We start from the raw sequence: 22,883 nt of genomic DNA on the forward strand, positions 1-22,883 counted from the left end.
GAGTCCGGCTGCGGCTCCTCCATGTGCTCAGAAGCAGGGACAGGGCTTCTCCTCCCCTCCAAGGTGTCAGCTGCAGCCAGGGCTCCCAGCACCGACTGTGCACCACCTCCCAGCCACTCCCCTGCCTCCGCCAGGCTTCCGTCCGGCGCCCAGCCAGAAACCCAGGAAATACCGGTCATTGCACATGTCCGGTATTTTCTGAATTTTTTTACCAGAGGTCCCAAAAACTGGACTGTCCGGTAGAATCCCTGACACCAGGCAACCCTAGATGCCACAAACCGCTGGCTCACTTGGCCTGGACATGTCCTTGTCCTGCCATAGGGTGGGGGGCAGAGCCTGGCCATTAAAGCAGGGGTCTAGGTGAGGAGGATGCTCAGGCCTCATTCGGGCTTTGCTGCTGGTTGCTGAGTGACAGTGTCCCAGGTGGCTGGGCTCTGGCTACCTGCTCCTGCGGGTGCTGCCAACCAGGCTGAAATCCCTGGGGCTTGTTCATGGGGGGGTCACCCAGCCCCACCCACCCTCCATCACTGAGCTGGGGGGTGCACACGCCCCCCCACTTATTGAATTGACCAGATGACGCTCCCTGCACTTAGCCCCGCCCCGCCCCGCCCTCACAGGCAGGCAGGAGAAACATTCCCCCAGAGACTCTGCAGAGGCGCTGAAGGGCAAGAGCAAAGCTGAAAAAGCGCGCATGCGCTCCGGTTGAGCGGCAGGCCGGGGGAGGAGGTGAGGAACGCGTGATGGGTCCGAGGGACCAGAAACTCACGCAGGCGCGGTGAAGCGGGGCGGGGACCTGACTGTGCGCGTGCGCAGTAAGTGCACGTGTCTGTTTGCGGGAGGTCGCACGTTACAGTGTCAATGACCGCGCTGGCCGCCAGGCGCATGCGCAATGGGTAGCGGGGGTCCCGCTTTGCTCTGGCCTGCCCGGGGCGGCGGCTGGGCTGGGGCGGGATGAGCTTGGCCTCGGGGCTGCAGACGGACTGCGAGGCGCTGCTGCGCAGCTTCCTGGAGACGGATAATGTCCGCTTCGAGGTGTTCTCCGGCCTGTGGCGGGACCGCCGCTTCCACACCATCTTCCAGTGAGACACGCGGACCCGCCCCCGCCCCCCCTGCGCCCCTCCCTCCAGCCTGCCCCTCCCCCCCCCTCCCCCTCCCCCCCTGCCCCCCCGCCTGCCCCTTCCCCTCCCCTCCCCCCCCCCCTGCGCCCCTCCCTCCAGCCAGCCCCTCCCCCTCCCCTCCCCCCCCGCGCCCCTCCCCCCCTGCCCCTCCCCCTCCCCTCCCCCCCTGCCCCCTCCCTCCAGCCTGCCCCTCCCCCCCCTCCCCCCTCGCCTCCTCCCCCCCGCCCCCTCCCCCTCCAGCCCTGCCCCCCCTCCCCCTGCCCCCCCTCCCCCCCCCCTGCCCCCTGCCCCCCCCTCCCGCCCCCCTCCCCTCCCCCCCCCTGCCCTCCCTCCAGCCCCCCCCTGCGCCCCTCCCCCTCCCCCTGCTCCCCCTGCCCCCCCCGCCCCCCTCCCTCCCTCCAGCCCCCCCCTGCCCTGCGCCCCTCCCCTCCCTTCCCCTACCCCCCTGCCCCCTGCTCCCCTCCCCCTCCACCCCCCTGCCCCCTGCGCCCTGCCCCCCTCCCCCTGCGCCCCCTCCTGCCCCCCCTCCGTCCCCTTCCCCTCCCCTTCCCCTCCCCTGCCCCCTCCCCCCTACGCCCCCCTCCCCCTCCGCCCCTCCCTCCCCCTCCCCCCCTGCCCCCCTCCCCTCCTGCTTCCCCCCCGCCCCCCTCCCCCTCCCGCCCCTCCCCCCCGCCTCCCCCTCCCCTCTCCCCGGGCCTGCCCCCTCCCCCTCCCGCCTCCCCCCTGCTCCCCTCCCCCTCTGGCCTGCCCCTCCTCCCCCTTCCCCCCCCCTGCGCCCCTTCCCCTCCGGCCTTTCCCCTCCTGCATCCCTCTCCCTTGTGCCCCTCCCCCTATGTCTCCTTCCCCCTCAGCCCTTCTCCTACGGCCTCCCCCTCCTGCGCTCCTCCCCCCTGCGCTCCTCCCCCTATAGCCTTCCCCTCCCACAGCCTTCCCTCTCTGGCCCGCACCCTTCCCCCTGCACCCTTCCCTCCGGCCCTCCGCTCCGCACTCGTCCCTCTCCGGCCTTCCCCCACCTGCACGCCTCCCCCTCTGGTCCCTCCGCCCTGCAACCCCTTCGCCTGCATCCGTCCCCCAACGTTCCCTCTGCCCCATAACCGCGCCATGCGGCACCTGGCATTCCCCCCCGGCTCCTCCCCCTATGGCCCCTTTCCCCTGTACCCCTCCCCCCACGGGCCATGCATGACCCCGTCTCCCCCCCCACTTTTCCCGTTTGAGCTGTGCAGGACCCAGCACCTCGCCCACCTACCCCGCACTCCTCTTCTCCGGGCCCTGTTGGATCTGGTTGCACACCCCTCCCTCTCACAAGAGACCTGGCATCCATCTCTCTCTGTGCTGGTATCCTGACTAAGGATGTTAAGGACTAGTTGACAATCTGATAAGCAAATGTTTATTGGATAGTTAGTCAACTAGTCGATCCCTCTCTCCCTCCCCCATTGCTGCCTCTTTCAGATAGAGGCAGCAAAGGGGGAGGAAAGGGGTACTTCAAAACCACAGTGCCTCAAAGCTGAGCCAGGGGTCAGCTGTGTGGTTGCTACCTCCTTTGAAATCCCAGGGCAGCCGCACTGCTGATCCCCAGCTCTGTTTCAAAGGGGCAGTGCTGTAGAGCCTGGGCTCTGCGCGGCATTTCTCCAGTATCTGGGGTCAGCTGGGACTCGGGCTCATAGCCCAGGATCAGCTGTGTAGCGTTTCCCCTTCAAAATGCCACCTCAGCATTTCAAAGGGGCAGTGTGGTGGAGCCGGGGTCAGTTGAGGACTCCCCAACTGACCCTGGGCCCCGTGTGGCATTTCCATGGAACCTGGGATCAGCTGGGGAGTTCCCCGCTGGCCCAGGGTTCTGGGGAAATGCTGCGCAGAGCCCAGGCTCCACGCGGCATGCAGCACAGCATGGAGCCCAGGGTCAGCGGGGGAATCTGAGTCCCCCGCTGATCCTGGGCATCATGAGGGCGCTGTGGCTTTGAATGGCAGAGGCTCTTGTACATTTCAAAGGAGGAATGCAGAAGTGCCTATTGACTACTGGACTAGTCAATTAACTTCAATTTAACATCCTTAATCCTGACTCAGTACAGCTCAGTGTAGCACCATTCAAAAATCACATTGTTACCTCTAGCTGTGCTGTAATATGTTTCCTTTATGGACAGGCCCCTAGGGACAGAACTTGTCGATTGTTCTCTGTAGCTCGGGGACCAAGCTCTGCACTTCAGAGTCTGTAATGTTATGAAAAATAAGATTATAAAGCAAACTTAAGGGGGAGAAATTGAAATCTCAAGATTTAATTCTTGTAAAGTATGCTGAGATTATAAAGTTAATATTTGTATTTCATTACAGAACGTGTGGCTCCTGCTGTGCTACTTCCAAGGTGTGCTGCACAGACTGAGCCCTCTTTGGGCCTATGCAGAGCATGCTACTTAAGTTCCTAGAAGTAGAAATCAATTAGAAAATGCAGTAATGAAACTGCTGGTCCCTTTTTAATAAGGAAATGCATGAATATAAAAATATCTAGGAAATATAACACCAAAAGCAAGGACATGCTGGACTGAGGAGTTTGATTCTATCCTCATATGAGGTTTCTGAAAGCAAAATCATAAATCATTTCATCCTTCAGGACATTTGTCTTCTGTTTAACGTAAGGAATGATAGAATGGCAAGAGGAAAAATGTAAAAACCAACAAATGGTCAGGTAGCACTTTATGGACTAACAAAACATGTAGATGGTATCATGAGCTTTTGTGGGCACAGCCCACTTTTTCAGATGCCACGAAAGCTCATAATACCATCCACATGTTTTGTAAGTCTATAAAGTGCTACCAGACCTTTTGTTGTTTTGACATTTATCCTGCACAGACTAACTGGGCTACCCCCTGAAGCAAGAGGAAAAATGTAAGAGATTTAATTATTGAAGATTTGATGGTTATAATTGGATCTTTGTCTAACAAGTTTAAAATGTATTAATGGCTTAAGACTTTTAAAAGATGTATTTGTATCATTATTTCCTTTTCATCTATTTCTTTTTCCTTTAGTGGTCAAACAAGGCCTTTAGAGAAGAATAAATTTACACAGAAGGCGTTAGATCTGGCATTGCGATACTTCTTGCCTCCTTACAGTTTTCAGATTCGTGTTGGTGCTTTGTATCTTCTGTATGGATTATATAGCACACAACTCTGTAAGCCAAAACAAAAGGTAAGTCGGATTCCTTCTCACATCAGACTTTTGTGATTGTGGTAAGGTTTCTTGTATATTTTACCACAACTTGAAGAGGGTTCTTCTTTTAAGGAATAGAAACATGAGTATTCTGGAAGAAATGGTTCCTCAAAGAAAACTAGTCTTTTTGAACATCATTAAAGTCTGAGAGCCTAAATACTGATTAAATTAACTGAAGCCACAGTATTTTGCAGAACTTAAAATATAACTTGCCTGAGTTAAGAAACCCTCCCTTGTTTAAAAAGTAATACAGTAATGTTTCTATGTTTCCAAATGTAAGGTGAGAGTTAGTTGATCAACAGACTCTCTCTAGTGCTGCAGAGAACTCTAGTGTGGATGATGGTGCTGAAGTTTTTCCAGTGAAAACTGGCCAAAGTCTCATCAATTTTCATTTGTTACCTTTCTGAATCACATGTACAGCAGAGAAAAATATATGCATCAGAAGCAACAAAGGGGGGTGTGAGCAGGAGCTGGTGCTCATTAGCCAGCTCCCCACAAGCACTGAATCTGCCTGCCCCTTCCACTTCCACACTGGAAGGTGAGGGGGGCAGGCTGGAGCCAATATGTGCAGGGAGCCAGCTTTCAAGCCAGCTTCATGTGTGCATTTGCTCCTGCAGACCTGCCTCCCGTTCCCCCCATTGCTGCCACCCACAAAGACAGTGGGGGGAGTGGGGGTGGATGGAAGGCAGGAGTCCGGGGACCTAGTTTTTAAATTGGCTTCCCTCATGGACTGGCTCCACCTGCCACCCTGTGCTGCTGCTTCTGATAAAGTGTGGGTTGGTAGGGGCCTCCCCGGAAGTGGGGCTAGGAGCATCTTTAATATTAGGGGGCATTTTTAATATTAGTCATTTGTAGTAGGTTTATTCCCTGACATTTAAGTGTCAGTAAAATTTCCAACTGCTGTGTTGTAGGGAAGTTTGCATTTAAGAAGTGTGGAAGTATCAGAAACATTTTTTCTTCTTCCAAAAATCTAAAGGTGCTGTTTGAAATGCAGTGTAAAGAAATGTATAATTAGATTACTTGTGAATAAAAATATTTGCCTATGTAAGTCTATGTAAGTTTTGGGCCCAAAGTTGCATTTTATTTGTTAAAATAAACTACTGTTACAGTGCATGGGTTTACCTTTAGACAAATCTTAATTGATCCGGCCCCGGGTCCTCCGCGGCTTTGCTCAGCGTCTCCCTGGTCTGCAGACCAGGGAGACGCTGAGCAAAGCGGCAGAGGACCCGGGCCGGACCGCGGCGCTGATCTGGAAGCGCCGCGGTCCGTCCCGGGTCCTCCGCCACTTTGCTCCGTGTCTCCCTGGTCTGCTGGGGGGGGGACGCAGCTAGTGCCCCCCCCCCAGCAGACCAGGGAGACGTGGAGCAAAGCCCGGGGCCTGTGGTAGAGCAGGTGGGGCGCTGCCGGTTGGTCCCACAGCACCGCTCCTTGGCGCTACTGGACCAACCCGGCAGCACCCCAGCTGCTCTGCCCCAGGAGTCCTGATTCAGCCGCTGCTGATCAGTTTCAGCCGCTGCTGATCAGTTTCAGCCGCTGCTGAATCAGGACACCTGGAGCAGAGCAGCTGGGGTGCTGCTGGGTTAGTCCAGTAGCGCCGAGGAGCGGCCGCACTACTGGGCCAACCCAGCAGCACCCGAGCTGCTCTGCCCCAGGCGTCCCCAAGTTAGCCGCTGCTGAAACTGACCAGCAGCTGACTACAGGAAGCCCGAGGCAGAGTTGCTCTGCCCTGGGCTTCCTGGAATCAGCTGCTGATCAGTTTCAGCAGCAGCTGACTTGGGGACGCCTGGGGTTCTTAAGCTGAATCTGTATGTAAGTCAGAACTGGTGTCCAGATTCAGCCGCTGTTAAAACTGATCAGTTTCAGCAGCGGCTGAATCTGGATGCCAGTTCCGACTTACATACAGATTCAACTTAAGAACAAACCTACAGTCCCTATCTTGTACGTAACCCGGGGACTGCCTGTACATAGAGGGGGAAAGGGACATCAGAAAAAGATTGTTGCAGTGTGGATAAAACTAGTTTTATGGTGGAATTTTCAAAAAATATTGTGAATTTGACTCTGCATATTTGTAGCTAAAGCTAGTGTTGTAGCCAGCAAAGAATCTGAGACTTTTGTTTTATTGAGAGAAGTATTGCTCATCCTGGTTCAGAGAGATGCCAACCCTCCTTAATTTTCTGTAATCCTCCCAGTTTTTACATTGTGATTATGAATTCACGTTTTAAATCTATGCTTTTGCATCAGACACTGCCACTCAGGTTCAATGAACACAGCAAATCGTGTCGTGGCTTTGTGGGGCATTCTTCACCACCCCTGTGGCATGTGTGTAGATTGTGCAGAGAAGTTCTGATAGGAGGCAAGCCATGCACTTATGAATGTTGTTTGGCATGCCTGAGTCACTGCCCAAGCCACAGGTTTATGTTGCTGTCTGTCTGACCCATATGGATCTTGCGGTACTATGTTAAAACACAGTAGGTATCATTTTAGAATGCATCAGCAGTGTCCATGCAGGGCATTTTGCAACGAGCAGCCTGTGACTAGTGGGGTGTGGCTAGTGCGGGAGGAGCTAATGCCTCAATATCATTCCCAATTTCTTCATCGCCTCCTATTATTCCCTTACTGCTCAGCCAGTGGGGGAGGAAAAGGGGAACACAACAGAGGAGGGAGGGAGAAAGAAGAGGAGGATCATCCTGGGAATGAAGTCCAGCCCAAAGAATGGTCAAGGTAATTAAGAGCCCTAGGGTTGCATAAGAGGTCTGCTTTCCAGGGGCCAATCCTTCCCTTTGGGAAAGATAGCGTGGGTAGGGTCCCCTTTCTTCATAGTGAAAAGCCTGTGGAAAGTTGCCAGTTTCTTTTGGAGTCAAGATGAGAGGAGAGATTCTAGTTTCTCCAAGGGGAGATGTCTTGGCTATGCAAAGGCATAGATTCCTGTATATGTGTGCATAGGAAAATGTTGGGAGCAAGCATTTTTGCCATTATCCACTAGCCCTTAAGTTCACCAGCTGTCACTGTCCATCAAAATGGCTGATTTGAGTGATTAAAAAAGCCAAATATGCCCAAAATTGAAAATGGTTTCAGAAGTTCAAAATAGACCATACGAATGAATGAGTGATTAAGAAGTCACAAAAGGTTAAACATTTTGCATACTGTGACATCCATCACAATGGTGATTTATAACACACCTCAAGTTTTTAAGGCATGGTTACCCCATATCTCCTGTTTGTATCTGGCATTGTATCTTTGGTACTTGTCACTGGTCCAAATAATCTTTTTAATTCCTCTGTAACTTTTTTTTAAACATCCCTAAAAGTCAGAGTAGGGTTGGCATCTTTGTATTCATTGTCAAAACATATGGTTAAACCTAGAATACTGAGCATAACAATGTTGTATGGGATAAGTTATTACTATTAGAATCTGTTGTATCTTTTCTGTAGTTTTGAGATCACTTCAGTTATATACACACCCTATACAGATATGTCTTCAGTTTGTAGCATGCCATGTCTTTACTCCACTGGTCAGCTAAAATCTCTAATGCAGTTCCTTGAATGGTAATCAGTAAAATAGATTCCTTTTTTTTTCTATTGCAGATCAGAATTGCTCTCAAGGAGTGGTTTGAAGTTCAGAAATTTCAGCAGGATCTGATAACTGCCCAGCATTATGATGCAGCATATATATTTAGGAAGCTGCGACTAGACAAAGCATTTCACTTTACAGCAATGCCCAGACTAGTGAGTTGTTGCATGAGAACTTACTTTCTTTATGGAAATCCCTGCCTATCTTTGAACTGTTGTTCAGTGTTTAGTTAGTGGTTTGAAATTACTTTTTTACACTATCCCAATGTGCACCTGGCATTTTATATAACTCATGACAGAGGCTGTTGGATTTAAAGTATTGTTTAGATGTAATCTGAATCCATAAATTCTGCTTTAAAAAACTAGCAATTTGAAAAAATATTGCTTTGGCAGTTTTATGATTATGGCTTTTAATTGGTAGAACTTTAACATTCATTTGGTCTGAGTTTGGGTGGTAGCTTGAACTTCTGATAACTGATCCAGTGAAGGAACATCTTTTTGTTTTAAGAAAGTGCTTTACAAAAAGCTGTTAAATCCTTGCTGTGAGAGTGAACACTTAAAAAATCTCTGCAGATGAAAATTGGTGTCATCTTGTTTTCTCTTTTCAGTATCTTTCATTTCTAATTGTCAGGGTGAGAATTTTCATAATTATAAACACCAACCTGTGTGTTCTACATCTTTTACTGTGTATTTTGAAATATGTCAATCTTTATATAGCTGTCCTTCAGAACTAAGAAAAAGATTCGGGAAACTGAACTTAAAGAGGAATTTAAGGAACTAAATAATCGAGTAAGCAGGCTCATCACTAATGATGTGTTAGAGGTACAGTAATTTTTATCCTACACAATAATTATAATTGTTAAATAGTGTTTCTCTAATTGCATAATCTGGTCCTCATAAAAGTTCTGTTACAGAAACAAGGACAACTATGCATTCCGATAGTTTTACCATTCATTTTCACAAAAGGACTATAATATTGAAAGTGTGCAAAGTGCTTCAGGGATATGTTAACTGTTCCCTGCTAATCCAAATAAGTAGTCCAGACAAGGGGTGATGGAAGTGCATGGTAAAAGACAGTATTTTATTTTAAATATTGATCTTTGTGTTTGCCCTGATTCAGCAACTGGCTGCATACAAGTGGGCATGTTGATTTACTCGCATACAATCAGCTGCAGTATTGGGCCTTCCTTCCGCCCCCGCCCTCCTACCTGTTTTTCCCCTTTTAAATATGTAGACATTTTACTGCTTGCCCTTCTGTTTGGTATAATGTTACCTATGCAAGCTCTTGCATTGGAAGCAGAATAGTTTTTTTATGACATTGTCTCATTATGCTGACCAGCCATCTGGTTCATGATGTCTCTTCCAGTTGGCTTTGGGGGTTACATATGTAGATGGGGAAGACCTGCTCCTTATGTCACTGAAATCATTAACTAACAATGAAATGTGGAACAACTTTTAAATGCCTCAAACAGTTGAAGATCGAAATCTATTTACTTAGTGCCACTGAAGTTTCTTACTAAAGTAATGTCTTCACTATGCAGGAAGGTTGAATTAAGATACGCAATTATATAGCTGGAGTTGACGTACCTTAATTAGAGTTTCCGTGCGGTCTCCACAGCAGGAGATGGCTTCCCTTACTCCTTGCAAGGATCAGGGGTACCAGTGCTGATGGGATCACCTTCTGAATTAGATTTAACGGGTCTTTACTAGACCCGCTAAATTGTACTCTGGAAGATTGATTGCGGTAGTGTTAATCTTCCGTGTAGTGAAGACGTCGAGTAAGTTTCTTAATGCAGAGTCTGTCTTTCTCAGTTTCTCCACTAAGCTGGTACAACTGTGACACTAGATATTAACACACTCATGAATTGCTGCTACTGACATTGATCAGCTAATTTTAACCATCTCCTTTTTAAAACAGTTGCTAGTTCAAGACACTGTAATAAAAAAAATGCACAATGTTCATATTTAATCAGGAACTTATATTCTTTGTTTTAACACTTATTTTTTAAAAGCTTTTAATATTTTTCATTTCAGGAAATGATGAATGTTCATGACCACTATCAGAAAATGAAGTGTTTGATCTCCACTGACAAATCCCAGCCAGACAAGGCTCTGAGTTTGATAAAAGATGAATTTGTAATTAATATTAAGAATATGATTTTGGAATATCAACACTGGCAGCAGGACAAAATGGTAAGTTATAGTCTTTATTGTGCTGTGGCAGTACAGATCATCATTAATGTGTTTAGTTGTCAGGAATCAGATTAATTTTTAAACAGATACAGTAATAGCTGTTAGTAGACTCTTCTGAATCACAATGCATATGTACCCCCTGACAATGGACCAATTTAGGGATGTAAAATCCTGTTTAATTGGTTAACCAGTTAATCGATTAAAGAGGGTGCAGGCAGCTGCTCCAGCCCAGCCTCCCCCATTTGCTGAGGCAGGGGTGGCGTGACCTCTTCTCCAGCCCAGCCCCGTCTACCATGGGCCCAGATGTGTCGCAGACAGGGGTTGCTTTGGTTGACCAGAACAGTCCCCTGCCTGCACAGTGCCTGGGCCTGCAACAGACAGAGGCTGCTCTGAATAATTGGAGCAGCCCATGCCTGCAGCAGGCCCCTCACAATGCTGGAACAGCCCATTGTCCTGGTAGGTGGGGGAGTTGCTGCAGCCTCCATTGGTTAATGTTTAATCAGAACTAGTAAGCATTACCCATTAACCTTTCATATCTCTAGAACAGCTAAGTCAGTGGGCTCACACTGCCCACTAGGCTAGACAAAGACAAGATGAACTTTAAACACAGGTACAAACAAGTTACACATCACTTTGACATATCAGGTTGCCACACTCTGATGTTATCTAGTTATCACATCACCTTGCACCTGGTGGTTTGATTAGAACATCTCTATCCCTCATGCTGTCATTTTAGATCTTGTCCTGAGCCGGGGTTGGCATGTCCCTGTTATTTGTGGGGAGTGTCTGGATACCAAGGTAATTCTTATGAGGTAGTGTTTAGAGATGTTAAGAGTGTAGCTGTTTAAATGGGTAATCAATAAGCTCATGCTCATTGGTGACATACACGGCTCCCAGAGAGCTGCCTGCCACCCTTGCTGCTGCCTCTGTATCAGAGGCAGGCTGTTACATGGTTAATCAATTACATGCACTTTAACATCCATAGTGGTGTTACTGTCCTTCTGGAATATGCTTTCAACCTGTGCCCAGTACCAATTAGTGTTTTAAAGCTGGTGTTTAGTACCAATTATTTAATTTAAAGCTTTGTCATATAAGATTTGGAATGAGTGAAACATCAGATACATATTCAGTCTTTTCAATATACAGAAGTGATGAAGGATTCATGATGCGTGAATACTTTACAGTACTTCATAGATTCCAACTCAGTGACTATACCAGAGAGGGGACAAACTATGGTCTGCGGGCCACATCAACCCTGTGGGACTCTTCTACTTCCCTCCCCACAGCCTCCGCTCACTGCACCACCAGCCCTTGTGCTCCAGGAAGCATAGTCAGGAGGAGCAGGGATTGGATGGGGGTGGAGATACGGGATGGTGGTGGTTGTTCAGGTGCGGGGTTAGTGATTTGGGGACATGCCTGGCTGTTTGGGGAGGCACAGCCTTCCCTGCTCAGCCCTTCATATAATTTCAGAACCCCAGTGTGGCTCTCAGGCCAAAAAAGTTTGCCCACCACTGTGCTGCACACACTTATTTTGATGTCACACAAGGACCACGATAATTAAAAATGAGACTGAGGTAGAAGGGAGGAGAGAATGTGATTCTTTTCCTAGAATAAATTGATCTTTTCCATTTTGTTGTAAAATAGAAACTGATACCTCTAGTGAAGTCCTCAATGAGTTTTAAATCTCTATACTTTTTCAGAAATTCTTTGCGAAGGGTAAAGAGAGTGAAGAAATGACTGACAAAAAGGAAGGCGGGACTTCTCAAGACTCAGAAGTAAGAGAAGTTTACTATGTAAAATCTTAATATTATTGGACAACCTAATCTACAGTTAGATCACATCAATTAGTGATCAAGTCAAGAAGCTAAGCAGTGGTCAGGTTAAATTTGGCCAGTACTAGCATGGGAGACCTTCAAATTCTAGAGTTCTAGAAGAAGTATTGTTTGGTGTGGGTTTTTTAGCTACTATATTCTTCTTTGGGAGATCCTGAACAATTGTCATTAAGAATGCCATGGCCATTTCCCACATAAGTAGGGGTTCTATGCCTACCATCTTGGCAAAATTCCTTTTTTGTTCTCCTATAGTTTCAACTAAATGCTGTATTAAATTTTTACAATAAACCGTCTTCAGACTACTGCTTTTTAAACTACTAGGTTGAACCCCAGCAAACGATACATTTCATAGAAAGATAACGAATGATTTGCATGTATGATTTATTGCACAGTAGAAATGTAGAGAAAACAATGTCATGGTTGCTTTACTATGGAAGTCTGAGTTTGTTTTACTGAAATAAGGACTCAATTATTTTGCCCATTTAGCACTCTACAAATGACACTGTTTGCAAGATGCTTCTCCTACAATGACTCTAAAGCATTTGTTTTTTTCATATATAAGACAAGGGTGTGGGAGAGGGGATTTGGAGTCTTTGACATGTGGTGAGCCGTAGTTAGTTTCCTTATCTATGACACAGGGATGATGATTTCCCAATTTAGCAAAGCACTTTGAGATCCAGGTAAAAAGCTCTGTAATTGTGAATAAAAATGAGGTTGGAAGAAAATTAGGGGGCTTTACCATTAGCTGGCTTTTTCTGACCTTTGCCTTATTTCTTTGCAGAGTTCTGAAAGAGCAAGTGCACTGGCTAAAATCAAATACAAATCCTATAGTGCAGTTGCTCAGGTAAGTATATAATTATATATATAAAGGAATTGTTGTTAACCCGTCTAAAAATGTACATTCACTGAAATTGTAATGTGGTCAGAAAAGCGATTTATCAACATGACACCTTCTGCTTCAAGCTCTACTCCCATTGGGCATTCAGTCTTACCTATCTCATTGGCAACAAAAACAAGCTTTTACTACTCCTATTAGCTTTGCAGAAGCAAGGCCGGTGTTGAGAGAATGAGCTAGATTCTACTCTGGCATGTGGGAGAACTGTTAGTAAAGTTTCTTATATTTGGGATTAATTGGCCTTCATTTAATCTATGCACCCCCTTGTTTTCAGGAGAGTTATGTGGATAACTAAGAGCAGAATTATATACTTACATTTTCAGAAAGCTTTCCAAACTCAGGGTAAACTGTATGCTACCAGTTAAAAATAAAGCAAAAAAAATTCCCATACTTTTACCTGTTAAATGTAATGGGGTAAAATTTTAAAAAGTGATTGTAGAATTTAGGCTGCTCAGTGGTTCCAACTTTCAAAGGCCTGGGAGTTTTTAAAAGTTAATGGAATTTAAGATCTGAAGTCACTTTCTGAAAGTGGGAATTGGGATTTTAAATCACTCAAGCCAGGTCTATACTAGATCCCGAAGGTCAGTGTAAGGTATGCAACTCCAGCTATGTAAATAATGTAGTCTACATACCTTAAGCCAAGCTTGGCACTGTCTTCACAGTGGGAGGTTGATGGGAGCAAATACTCCCATCGATTTCCCTTACTCCTCGTGACTAAAGAGTACCACCATGGACTATGGGCACCCTTTGCTTTCGATTTAGAAGGTCTTTACTAAGCCTGCTAAATCAAATGCCCGAAGATTGATCTCTAGCATGGCAAGTGGAGATGTGGCTTTAAAACATGTTATTCTAGATCTGATAGTCATTGAAGCAATGGACATAAAATCCCCTGATCTCCATTGGATTATTTTTATAGTAGACCCCACACTCCTAATTTTGGGAATGTGGCTGCACATATCACTTATTAAAATCACAATATAGTGCTTTGAATATACAATAGTAACACTCTGAAGGTATATAGTGATGTTGTTTTCCCAGACTACTAAGGCTATGTCTACACTACAAGTTTTCTCAGCAAAAAATATGCTAATGAGGGACTCATTTGCATGTTTTCTGCAGATCTGTTTTTGTGCTAAGGGTTTTTGCGCAAAAACAAGCAGTGTGGTTGTTTTCTTTTTGCGCAAAACCCCTAGTCAGTCTTGGTGGTCTGTCTTTGTTACACAGGAAATGTTCTTAACATTTGCTACTCCTTGCTTAAAAATCTCTATACTATTATAAAAAGAGTGGTGTCCGTCATGCCATGTGTCACAGAACTTTTGAGAAGACTTGTGAAGTTTCTAGAAAATGCCAGAATGAATGAAAAGTGATGAGTGCAGCTGGGGTCCTTCCTGTTGGGCTGCCATTGGCAGGGCTTGGGGCAAGGCTCAGAGCCTCCCCAGTAAGTGGCTGGCCGGTGTGGCGGGGACCTGGCCGCGGTGTTACCATGCAGACCTGTGCCTGCTGGGGTGGGTGGCTTGCAGGCTGGGGGCCCATGCTGCTCTTGCAGCCCTGGGGTGGCCTGTCCAGCAGGTGGGGGCGACGGGGCAGCAGAGCGTGGAGGGGGGCAGTACCTTGTGGCCCATCAAACAGGTGCTGCCACAGCACAGTGACTTTTCCAAGTGTGACATCGAGCCCGGGGACAAAGAGAAGCGGCAAGCGGTGGGGCTGGCCCACTGTGCTCCACCCATTCCTCTCTTGGTCTGTAGAGCCAGTGTCCCTCAGGTCTTCTTGCATCCTGCCCTCCCCAATGCCTGCCCCCATGCCTGGCCCCCCGCTGCCTGAGGACCCACCCCATCTCTGGCACCCCTCCACCCACTGCACCACAGCCGTGAGGCAGGGTGTGGCTAGTAACTATATAAAAATCAAGGCTGATGTAGCAGTTTTTGGATTCCTGAAAATAAATCTTGTAATTTATTTGAATGTTGGATAAGGCTGTTTAAATGAAAGAAGGTTACTCTCTAGTTTGTCTGAAATGGTAATATTTTAGGATGTGTGATTTATTTTTTTTTTCAAAAGCACCTAAAAGTGCCCAGTCCTTAACTAATATGGGCACTTACTGTTGTTTCTGTCTTATCTCTTAAGCCAAGGGTTCTCAACCTTTTTCCTTCTGAGCATTGCCCCGTGCTATAAAATTACATTGTCCACCTGTGTTTCAAATGTTTTTCAGTAGATTAAAAGCCAAGGCTGGCTTGACTTTAGGAAGTGGTAAACAGAGCAGCTACCCCATGCTAAAGGGGGCTTTGCAAAGCTAAGTTGCTCAGGTTTTTGTTTCAGCCTAGAGAAGGGGACTCAGACTTTGGCTTCTGCCCCCCCGCAACACTGCTTGGGATTCAGCTTCCTTCCCTGGGCCCATTGAACCTAATGCTGGATCTGTTCTCTGGTTTATTTTGATTGACCTGAAATCTAATGGCAGCACCCCAGGGCAGTCTGCTGGTTGAGAATCGCTGTGTTAAGCAGATTGGGATCACTGGCATAGTGGTGATGACAGAGAAGTCTTAACACATCTTACACTCAACAAGTCACTGAATCTTGGCATGTATCACCATGGCGTGTTGTGGTAACTAGGTTCCTTTCTGTTGCTAATGGATTTGTTTGGATTTTAGGCCTCCAAATCAAGAAGGCACCGTCAAGTTAAACTAGAGTCATCTGAATCTGGGTCTGATCAGGGAAAAATGGAAACTCCCAGATGTAAAAGACCTAGAGTGAAATCACAATTGACACGAAAGAGAAACTTACTGGAAATCAAAGGTAATTCTTCATTATATTAATGGTACTGGAGATGTTAAGGAACTCTTCTCTCCCTCTGAGGAGTAGCTATGTTAGTTTGTATCTGCAAAAACAGTTAGGAGTTCTGTTGTACCTAGAGGCTAGCAGATTTATTAAGGCATAAGCTTTTGTGGGTAAAATCCACTTCATCAGATGAATTGGAGTGGAAATGACATAATTTAATTGTTAATTTTCACTCAGATTCATCTGATGAAGTGGGTTTTACCCATGAAATCTAATGCCCTAATAAATCTGTTTGTCTCTACAGTACTACATGTCAAAACAAAAGCACGCTCCTCTCTGTTTAGGCGGCTAACAACCGATTTGCTTTATTGATTAGTAAAGCAAAGTGAGCCAAACGTGGTCCCAGCAAAGTTGGGCCCAGTAAAGCTGCTAATACAATCAATCCTAGTATCTTTATACCCTTAGCCAAACAGTCTGACGTCAGGGCATCCAATTACAGAAATCCTCAATTAAATTTGGAAAAACAAAGTGTTATCAACAAGATGGCGGACAGGTACGAGGGAGTAAATCTCCTGTCCCAACCAGCCCAATTAACACATACCAATAGCCCATCCTGTAGGCCTCTTCTCACGGGGTGACAGAAAGTTCACTCTGGTCTACGTGCTTGAGAGAAAAGCTGAAATGGTTTCTGATATACAAGATGGCTTCTAGCTAAACATAAAATAGCTTCTACATACAGAACTTCTTATTGTTCTCTCCCTCTGTTACTCAAGGCAGCGAGTTGTAATTCTTATCAGCAGATGGAGACAGTAAATGGAGCCAAGCATTTGGGATGTCACTTCCATTTATAAATGCACCTGACTTGGCTGATCTTGGTCAGTTGTCCTTTCTCCCTCAGCAGGTAGAAAGAGCTGTAGCTAAGCCAACTCTCTCAGCTCTTAGTAATTCTCCCCTCAAACAGTTCTTTACTGCCAGTAATGTAGGGCAGAGTGCTTTTTATTTTTTATCTCCTCTCACCAGTGTGTTAGATGGCAAAGGCAGACTACTCCGTGTTCTCTCTGTTCTTCTGGGTAATGGTTGGCCTTTGTGACAATAGGAGCAATGTGTGAATTATGATAGGTTCAAGAGGCCTAGCCCAAAATCCAGAGAAAATAACCTGATTATTTTTTTGTTCCAGTTGTGTTCTTGAATGAATATCCTCCATTTAAAAATTCAGTATTTATCTGCTCTTTAAGTTTCTTAATGAAGATACTTAAGAAGACAACTTAATACAGATGTCTCAAGTACCTCACCAGATGCTTCCTGCTTTTATCTGATACAGTGCCATTTATTATTGCCCCTCGTTAATAGTGCTCCAGTCAGTTTTCAGATCAGATGACCCTGGGCATCCAAAGCATTGCTTTTGAATAGGACTTTAACATTGCATCAGTTTTTTAAAACCCTGATATATTGCAGCTACCACACTGTTCATTTTATCATTGTTTAAAAAGTTTGTGTCTGAAAAAAATGTCTATGATCATCCAAATAGTTGCTTAAGTTTCTGTAATCACAGTTTCTGCTCAAACTAGTGTTTTAATAATTTTAATGTAGATTGCAGTTAAATTTTGCTAGGATCATTTTTAGTGCTATATTAAGGTTTTTTTTCCCCACCACTTTTTGGTAGTGTCCCATTTCTGACTTCTCAGTGTCGCAGTATGGAAAAGTGATAGGGCAGACTGGAAGAAAACAATTAAACTAGTCATGCATCTTACAATGTTCTAAATTTCCCGTATCAATTCAGGAAAGGCACTGGGCCTCAATGTACACTCCTCAGTGAAGACCTTTACGCAGTGTGCACCTATGGGCAAAAAAAACCAAATGAGCAAAAAACACTCAACCAAAAACAGGCAGGATGTTAAGTTGGATAAGGAGAATAATATGGAATATAGTAATCCACTATATATTTGAGAGAGTTTGTTTGGGTCTGTTCAAGAATGCCTCCTAAAGAAAAACTTGAAAAACAACGAATAGTCTTGCAGCACCTTAAAGGCTAACAAAACATAGATGGTATCATGAGCCTTTGTGGATACTCTTCTAGTTGTACCCACGAAAGCTCATGATACCATCTACATGTTTTGTTAGTCTTTAAGGTGCTGCTAGACTGTTCGTTGTTTTTCCGGTTACAGACTAACTTGGCTACCCCTCTGAAGCTTTCCTCATGAAGAGTAAGAGCTAGGATCACCAAATTCAGTATGCAGCTTCCTTTTATTGTAACACAAAACTTTTTGGCTGTGCCAGGAAAATAAGATGTGCCTGAAATGGGATGGCTTTTCATAAAGTCATACAGTAGAGACAAAATCACCAGGCTGGTGAAAGGGGTGCCCTCTTTCTCCCAATATGGGATTGCATCAGTCCTGAGCCTTCTAAGTTCCCTTTTGTGGGGGAGCCAGGGGAAAGTACACAATCTGCTGCATTCCTCACTCTGGCTGGGGGGTGCAGGAGGCAGGCGAACTTGGACCTGCCCCATCTGGGGGATATGTACCTCTTCCCCAGCAATGCCCGCTGGAGCTGTAGCAGCTGTGGAAAGGAGAGTGGCAACAATGGGGGGAGCAGGAGCCGGTGTTAAGGGGGAGCTGGCTTAAAAGCATCATCTCCACGGGGGGCAAGGGATACAGAGGCACAGCAGGGTGTGGCTCTTGCTGCGTTTCAAAGGCTGAAGCGCCACAGTGGGAACTGGTTTCTGTCCCCACTCTCACCCTTTCCCCAATGTGCTTCTGTCTCCCCTGCAACAGCAAAGGGAGGGAACAGGAGTCAGTGCTGGGGGAAGCTGGCTTAAAAGCCAGTGCCAACTTCCCTCCACTGCCTCTATCAGAGGCAGCAGGGGGCAGATGGGGAGGCTGCTGCTAAGCAGCCCCTGTCTGCAGGGGTGCCAGTAGGGAGCTCCTCCGCCCTGTGGACAGCTGCTGCTGAAACTGATAGCGGCTGACTCCAGGAAGCCCGGGGCAGAGCAGCTGGGGTGCTGCCGCGTTGGTCCCCTAGCACCGCCCCTCGGCGCTGCGGGACCAACCCGGCAGCACCCCAGATGCTCTGGCCCGGGCTTTCTGGAGTCAGCCGCTGGTCAGTTTCAGTAGCCGCTGAATCGGGGAAACTGGGGGCAGAGCAGCCCCAATTGTCCAGCACTTCCGGGTTCCAGATGGTGCCGGACCATTGGATGCCGGACCACTGGAGTTTTACTGTACTATGGGGAAGAAGACTGCTGCTTCCCATTTATTTTTATTAGTTTATGTTTAACAGGTGCTTCCTAACTATGAGATTCTGTTGTATTGATTATCCCAGTATTGTATAGTGTTCTCACACCTTCCTCTGTAGCATGATGGATCTGTAGCACTGTTATCTGCAAAACCTTTTTATTCCTTTTATTAATTAATCTCTTATTCCATGTAATCTCTCTGGCTAATATTTAACCCTGCATTCATCTTTTTATAGTCTTTGTTTAGTATGTTTTATGTTTATATTACCAGTTATTGCTCAAGAGCCAAATGAATATTCTGTGAAAGTGCTAAAAGCTCTTTAGTGTACCTACTGGTGTCTGCTTTTCTAATCAAGAGCAAGTAAACAGTTTGTCTGGATTGTCTGTACCTGAGATGCAGAGATTTTAATATCTGGTGGCGGTTTTCCACTGAATATTTCTTTGTAGGTGGGATAAATGCAATCGAGAAGGAAGATGTTACTCATAATCGTGGGATGCCTGTAATCACAGAAGAGGAGAATTCCAGTGAGGAAGGTATGGCTGCAGTCCTCAAATCTGAGGTGTGATTATCGTAACTAATTACTGTCTAGGTTTTTTTTTTGCAAATTCATTTGTAGTTCTCACAGTACCAAACGTGCAACTAAGAACCCTACCACAGTGCCAAAGGTGCAACTAAGAACTCTACCCAGTAGTATTACAACTACTGCAGTGCTGATTTTCCTATCTTGTCATCATAGCGAGACTATTTTTATATCTGTAAGTTTATTTCTGTAAAATAGTACAAGGCTTTACCAAACACATGAATAATAATGTAATGCTATCTGCATCTTTCCCATGTTGTTCTTATATTTTCCATGTTGTTCGCTATATTTAGTGCAGTCAGAGCAAAGAGTGTGCTCAGGAGAAAGGAAGCTATTTATTCTTGGTGAATGCTGTAGGTGAACTTACTATACTTATGTTTATTAAAAGGGAGAATAAAATCTCTTTCAAGTGCTCTCCCACTTACTAAAAAGTTGCTTTAGTTGCAGGGTAGTCCAGAGGCTGCTCTACTTTGCATTAGAAGCCAAACTAGCCCTGGTTTGCCTTTCAGAACATAAAAGCACCCATCCCTTGGGTCACTTTTAAAGCATACCTCTGTCAAACCAAGACTCACACTTGTATACTTGGAATAAGGATTTTCTCTGCAATATTAGAGACCGAATGGCAAGGAAATGATGTGATTCCATTAGTAATGGAAAATAGGGAAGATGATTTTTATATCCTTCATCTGTTTGTGTCATTAAGGAGAATATAGCTTTTATTTTCAAGTAAAAGACTACCTTAGTGTAGAGAACTTCCATTGAAGCTGATCCACAGAAATTATAATTGCACTTAGGGAATTACCAAAATGTCTCAGTTTTCACTGAGTTGACCAGCGATCAGAAGCTTTTATGGAAAATTTTCCACTGTGTCCAAGTATAGCTCAGTCATGGTGGAACTGGAGGCTGTCAGGAAGTAATGGCAGCTTCCTGATTCTGCACCACCCAGTGCAAGTTAGAGTTGCTCCTTCATGCCTTGGGATGATTGAGTATAGCAGCAGTACTTGCCACACCTCTAAACCTGACATCTCTGGGGTGGATAGGTGGTGCAATAATAGAGGAGAAACCTTCTATTGGCTATCTCCAGCCTCATTAAGGTCACTTTATACCATGTACACAGAGCAAAATGGACTTTTAATGGACCAAAAAAATCTAACCATTAATACGAAAGGCCAAGGTGACACTGAGGCTACCTAAATAAGTGGGAAAGGTGACGGATAATTTATTGACAGGGTTAAGCTAGTGGCATGTGTGGGGTAAAGTCCTTGTGGGGTCAGCATTATAGAGCGCTATATTTAATACAGTTTCATCTATACAAAGGGAAATAAGGACAACACAGGAAACTACAGCTGAGTCAGCTTAACTTTTTTACCATGAAAGATAATGGAGCAAGTAATTAAGGAATCAATTTGCAAACATCTCGAAGATAAGGTGATAAGTAACAGTGGACATGGATTTGTAAAGAACAAATCATGTCAAACCAACCTGATAGCTTTTTCTGGACAGGATAACAAGCCTTGTGAATAAAGGAGAAGTGGAAGATGTGGTATATCTAGACTTTAGTAAGACATTTGATATAGTCTTGCATGACATTCTAATAAATAAACTAGCGAAATACAAACTATGGTTGTCTGAATAAACTTTAAAGTACAATAATTTGTTCCCATAGTGCCAGTTGATACTTAAAGGGGTACATTGTTAATATTTTGAATAAAAATTGTATATTGTAGCTTTTATTTGTCTGTCTTCTAAAAACAATCATCTTACAAGCTGTTGAACCTCTTGTATCTCTTGTCAGATCTTCCACGCCCAAAGAGGAGAAGAACCCGTTAAGAAAGGATCAAGGTGAAGAATTTCTTATATGAATTAGACTGTCAAATGTATAAATGTCTAACACAACTTTGTAAATGGTTTGATTTGGTCATCTCTGTGCAGCCATACCAAATGAAGGCACAAAGCAAAAATTGCTCTGACGAGAACTACAAGTTATGTGGAACTATAAATAGGAACTTCAGCATATGTTGTGTAATATTACAACCCAGGTGAAGGTAGAGTGGAACAGAAACATTTTCTCCAAAAAGTAAAGCTAAATTATGTGTGCCCTTGTACTGTGGAATTGGTGGGGGGCAGAGAGCTGGGGTGTTTCATTTTTGTTTTGTATAGCTTTTGCCCCATGAGTGCATGTTTATAACTTATTCCTGGTTAAAGCAAATAATTATCTTTTAACAGAATCTTCTAAGAATATTGACTATGTATACTGTACAGATGAGTATTTTTGTATTTGTAGTACTCCTACAACTTCTGACCATAACTGTTACTTTTGTATTGTTAATCACCACCTAAGATTACTAAGTGCAATAAAGATTTTACTAAATTTGTATGCTCCATTTCAATGTGCACAACTTATGTAAACATGTAGCTCACTTTAGCTCATAATGATGTAGTGTTTAGAAAGGCAAGCCCAGATTGAGTTGTGGTAAAACTTCTTACAGGATTCTGTCTCGTGATCAATTCAAAAGCACAACCCAGGTCTACTATAGACCTGGAAAGTTGGCTTAAGGTATGCAACTCCAGCTACATAAATAGTGTAGCTGGAATCTACGTACCTTAAGCTGAGCTTGGTGCTGTCTTCTCAGTGGGAGGTCGATAGGAGCAAATGCTTTCTTGGTATGAAAACTAAACAGCACTAAGATGGATTCTTTAAAATTGTTTAACAATTAAAAAAATTCACAATTATCAAAGTGCAGGTGCTTGTTCCGTAAAGCAAATGGAAGCATATGAGTGGAAGAAACTTTTGAGTATAAACACAAACTTACTTTTCTATTAAATTTTACTAATGGTTATCAACACAAAGGTCAAGAGTTGGTAGGCAGCTAAGAGTTAAGATTCACAATACTTGGTCAACATTGCAAAAGAAGCCTTTCTTAAATTACAATCTGATTTGCAGCTAGTAGTTACTGAAAGCAGGAGAGGCATTTCCTGAGAAGTCCTTTAATAGACTGACGCTTTATGGTACGGTTGTGACATTACCTAGAGAACCACCAGGACAAATGTGTCCCCTCAAATCTTCAACCAGTTGTGCCTTTTACCCTGCTTCATTGCAAGAGCAACCGTTCCTGGTCCTGTTCACATGCAGCTGCTAACATGTAAAATCAGTTCCAATGTGCTACATGAATGCTCAGGCTAGTCTGTCATGAATTACATACAGGGTGACACCAGCAACTTCCCAGTCCCAGCTCTTCCTCTCCAGAAATGTGCCCCTTGTACTGCCTATTGCCCTCCTGGACAATGCAAGTTTGTAGAAAGTCTGTTATTTCATGGAAATCGTGGGAAAGTGATGTACACAAATCCTGTTGTCTCAAATGAAGGTTCCTAAACATTTCAATCTAAACATACACTGGTTAAGATGAAACAAAACAAGTTTATTAACTACATAACGATTTTAAATAATTACAGGTAATGAGGCATCAAAGTCAGAATTGCTTGAAAAGAAAAGATAAAA

General features: G+C 45.0%; 1 protein-coding gene across 1 annotated transcript; it reads left to right on the forward strand.

Annotated features, from left to right (window-relative positions):
• The first annotated feature begins 831 nt into the window (after positions 1-831).
• SNAPC1 (small nuclear RNA activating complex polypeptide 1) lies at positions 832-21,768 on the forward strand. Its single transcript, XM_075926368.2, has 10 exons — positions 832-1,079; positions 4,136-4,295; positions 7,901-8,041; positions 8,603-8,707; positions 9,920-10,078; positions 11,779-11,853; positions 12,692-12,754; positions 15,448-15,592; positions 19,251-19,337; positions 21,180-21,768. Exons 1-10 carry the CDS (start codon positions 952-954, stop codon positions 21,212-21,214), a joined length of 1,098 nt encoding a protein of 365 aa, XP_075782483.1. The 5' UTR covers positions 832-951; the 3' UTR covers positions 21,215-21,768.
• Positions 21,769-22,883: the final 1,115 nt, after the last annotated feature.

This window comes from Pelodiscus sinensis, chromosome 5 (assembly GCF_052426305.1).
Source record: "Pelodiscus sinensis isolate ZL-2025 chromosome 5, ASM5242630v1, whole genome shotgun sequence".
NCBI lineage: Eukaryota > Metazoa > Chordata > Testudines > Trionychidae > Pelodiscus > Pelodiscus sinensis.

What these genes read in the sequence shown, in the direction of transcription:
- SNAPC1 (XM_075926368.2), top strand. Translation starts at nt 952, where the DNA reads ATGAGCTTGGCCTCGGGGCTGCAGACGGACTGCGAGGCGCTGCTGCGC. An exon ending in TTACAGCAATGCCCAGACTA is followed by an intron (nt 8,042 to 8,602) that starts GTGAGTTGTTGC and finishes ATCTTTATATAG; the next exon opens with CTGTCCTTCAGAACTAAGAA. An exon ending in GGAGAATTCCAGTGAGGAAG is followed by an intron (nt 19,338 to 21,179) that starts GTATGGCTGCAG and finishes ATCTCTTGTCAG; the next exon opens with ATCTTCCACGCCCAAAGAGG.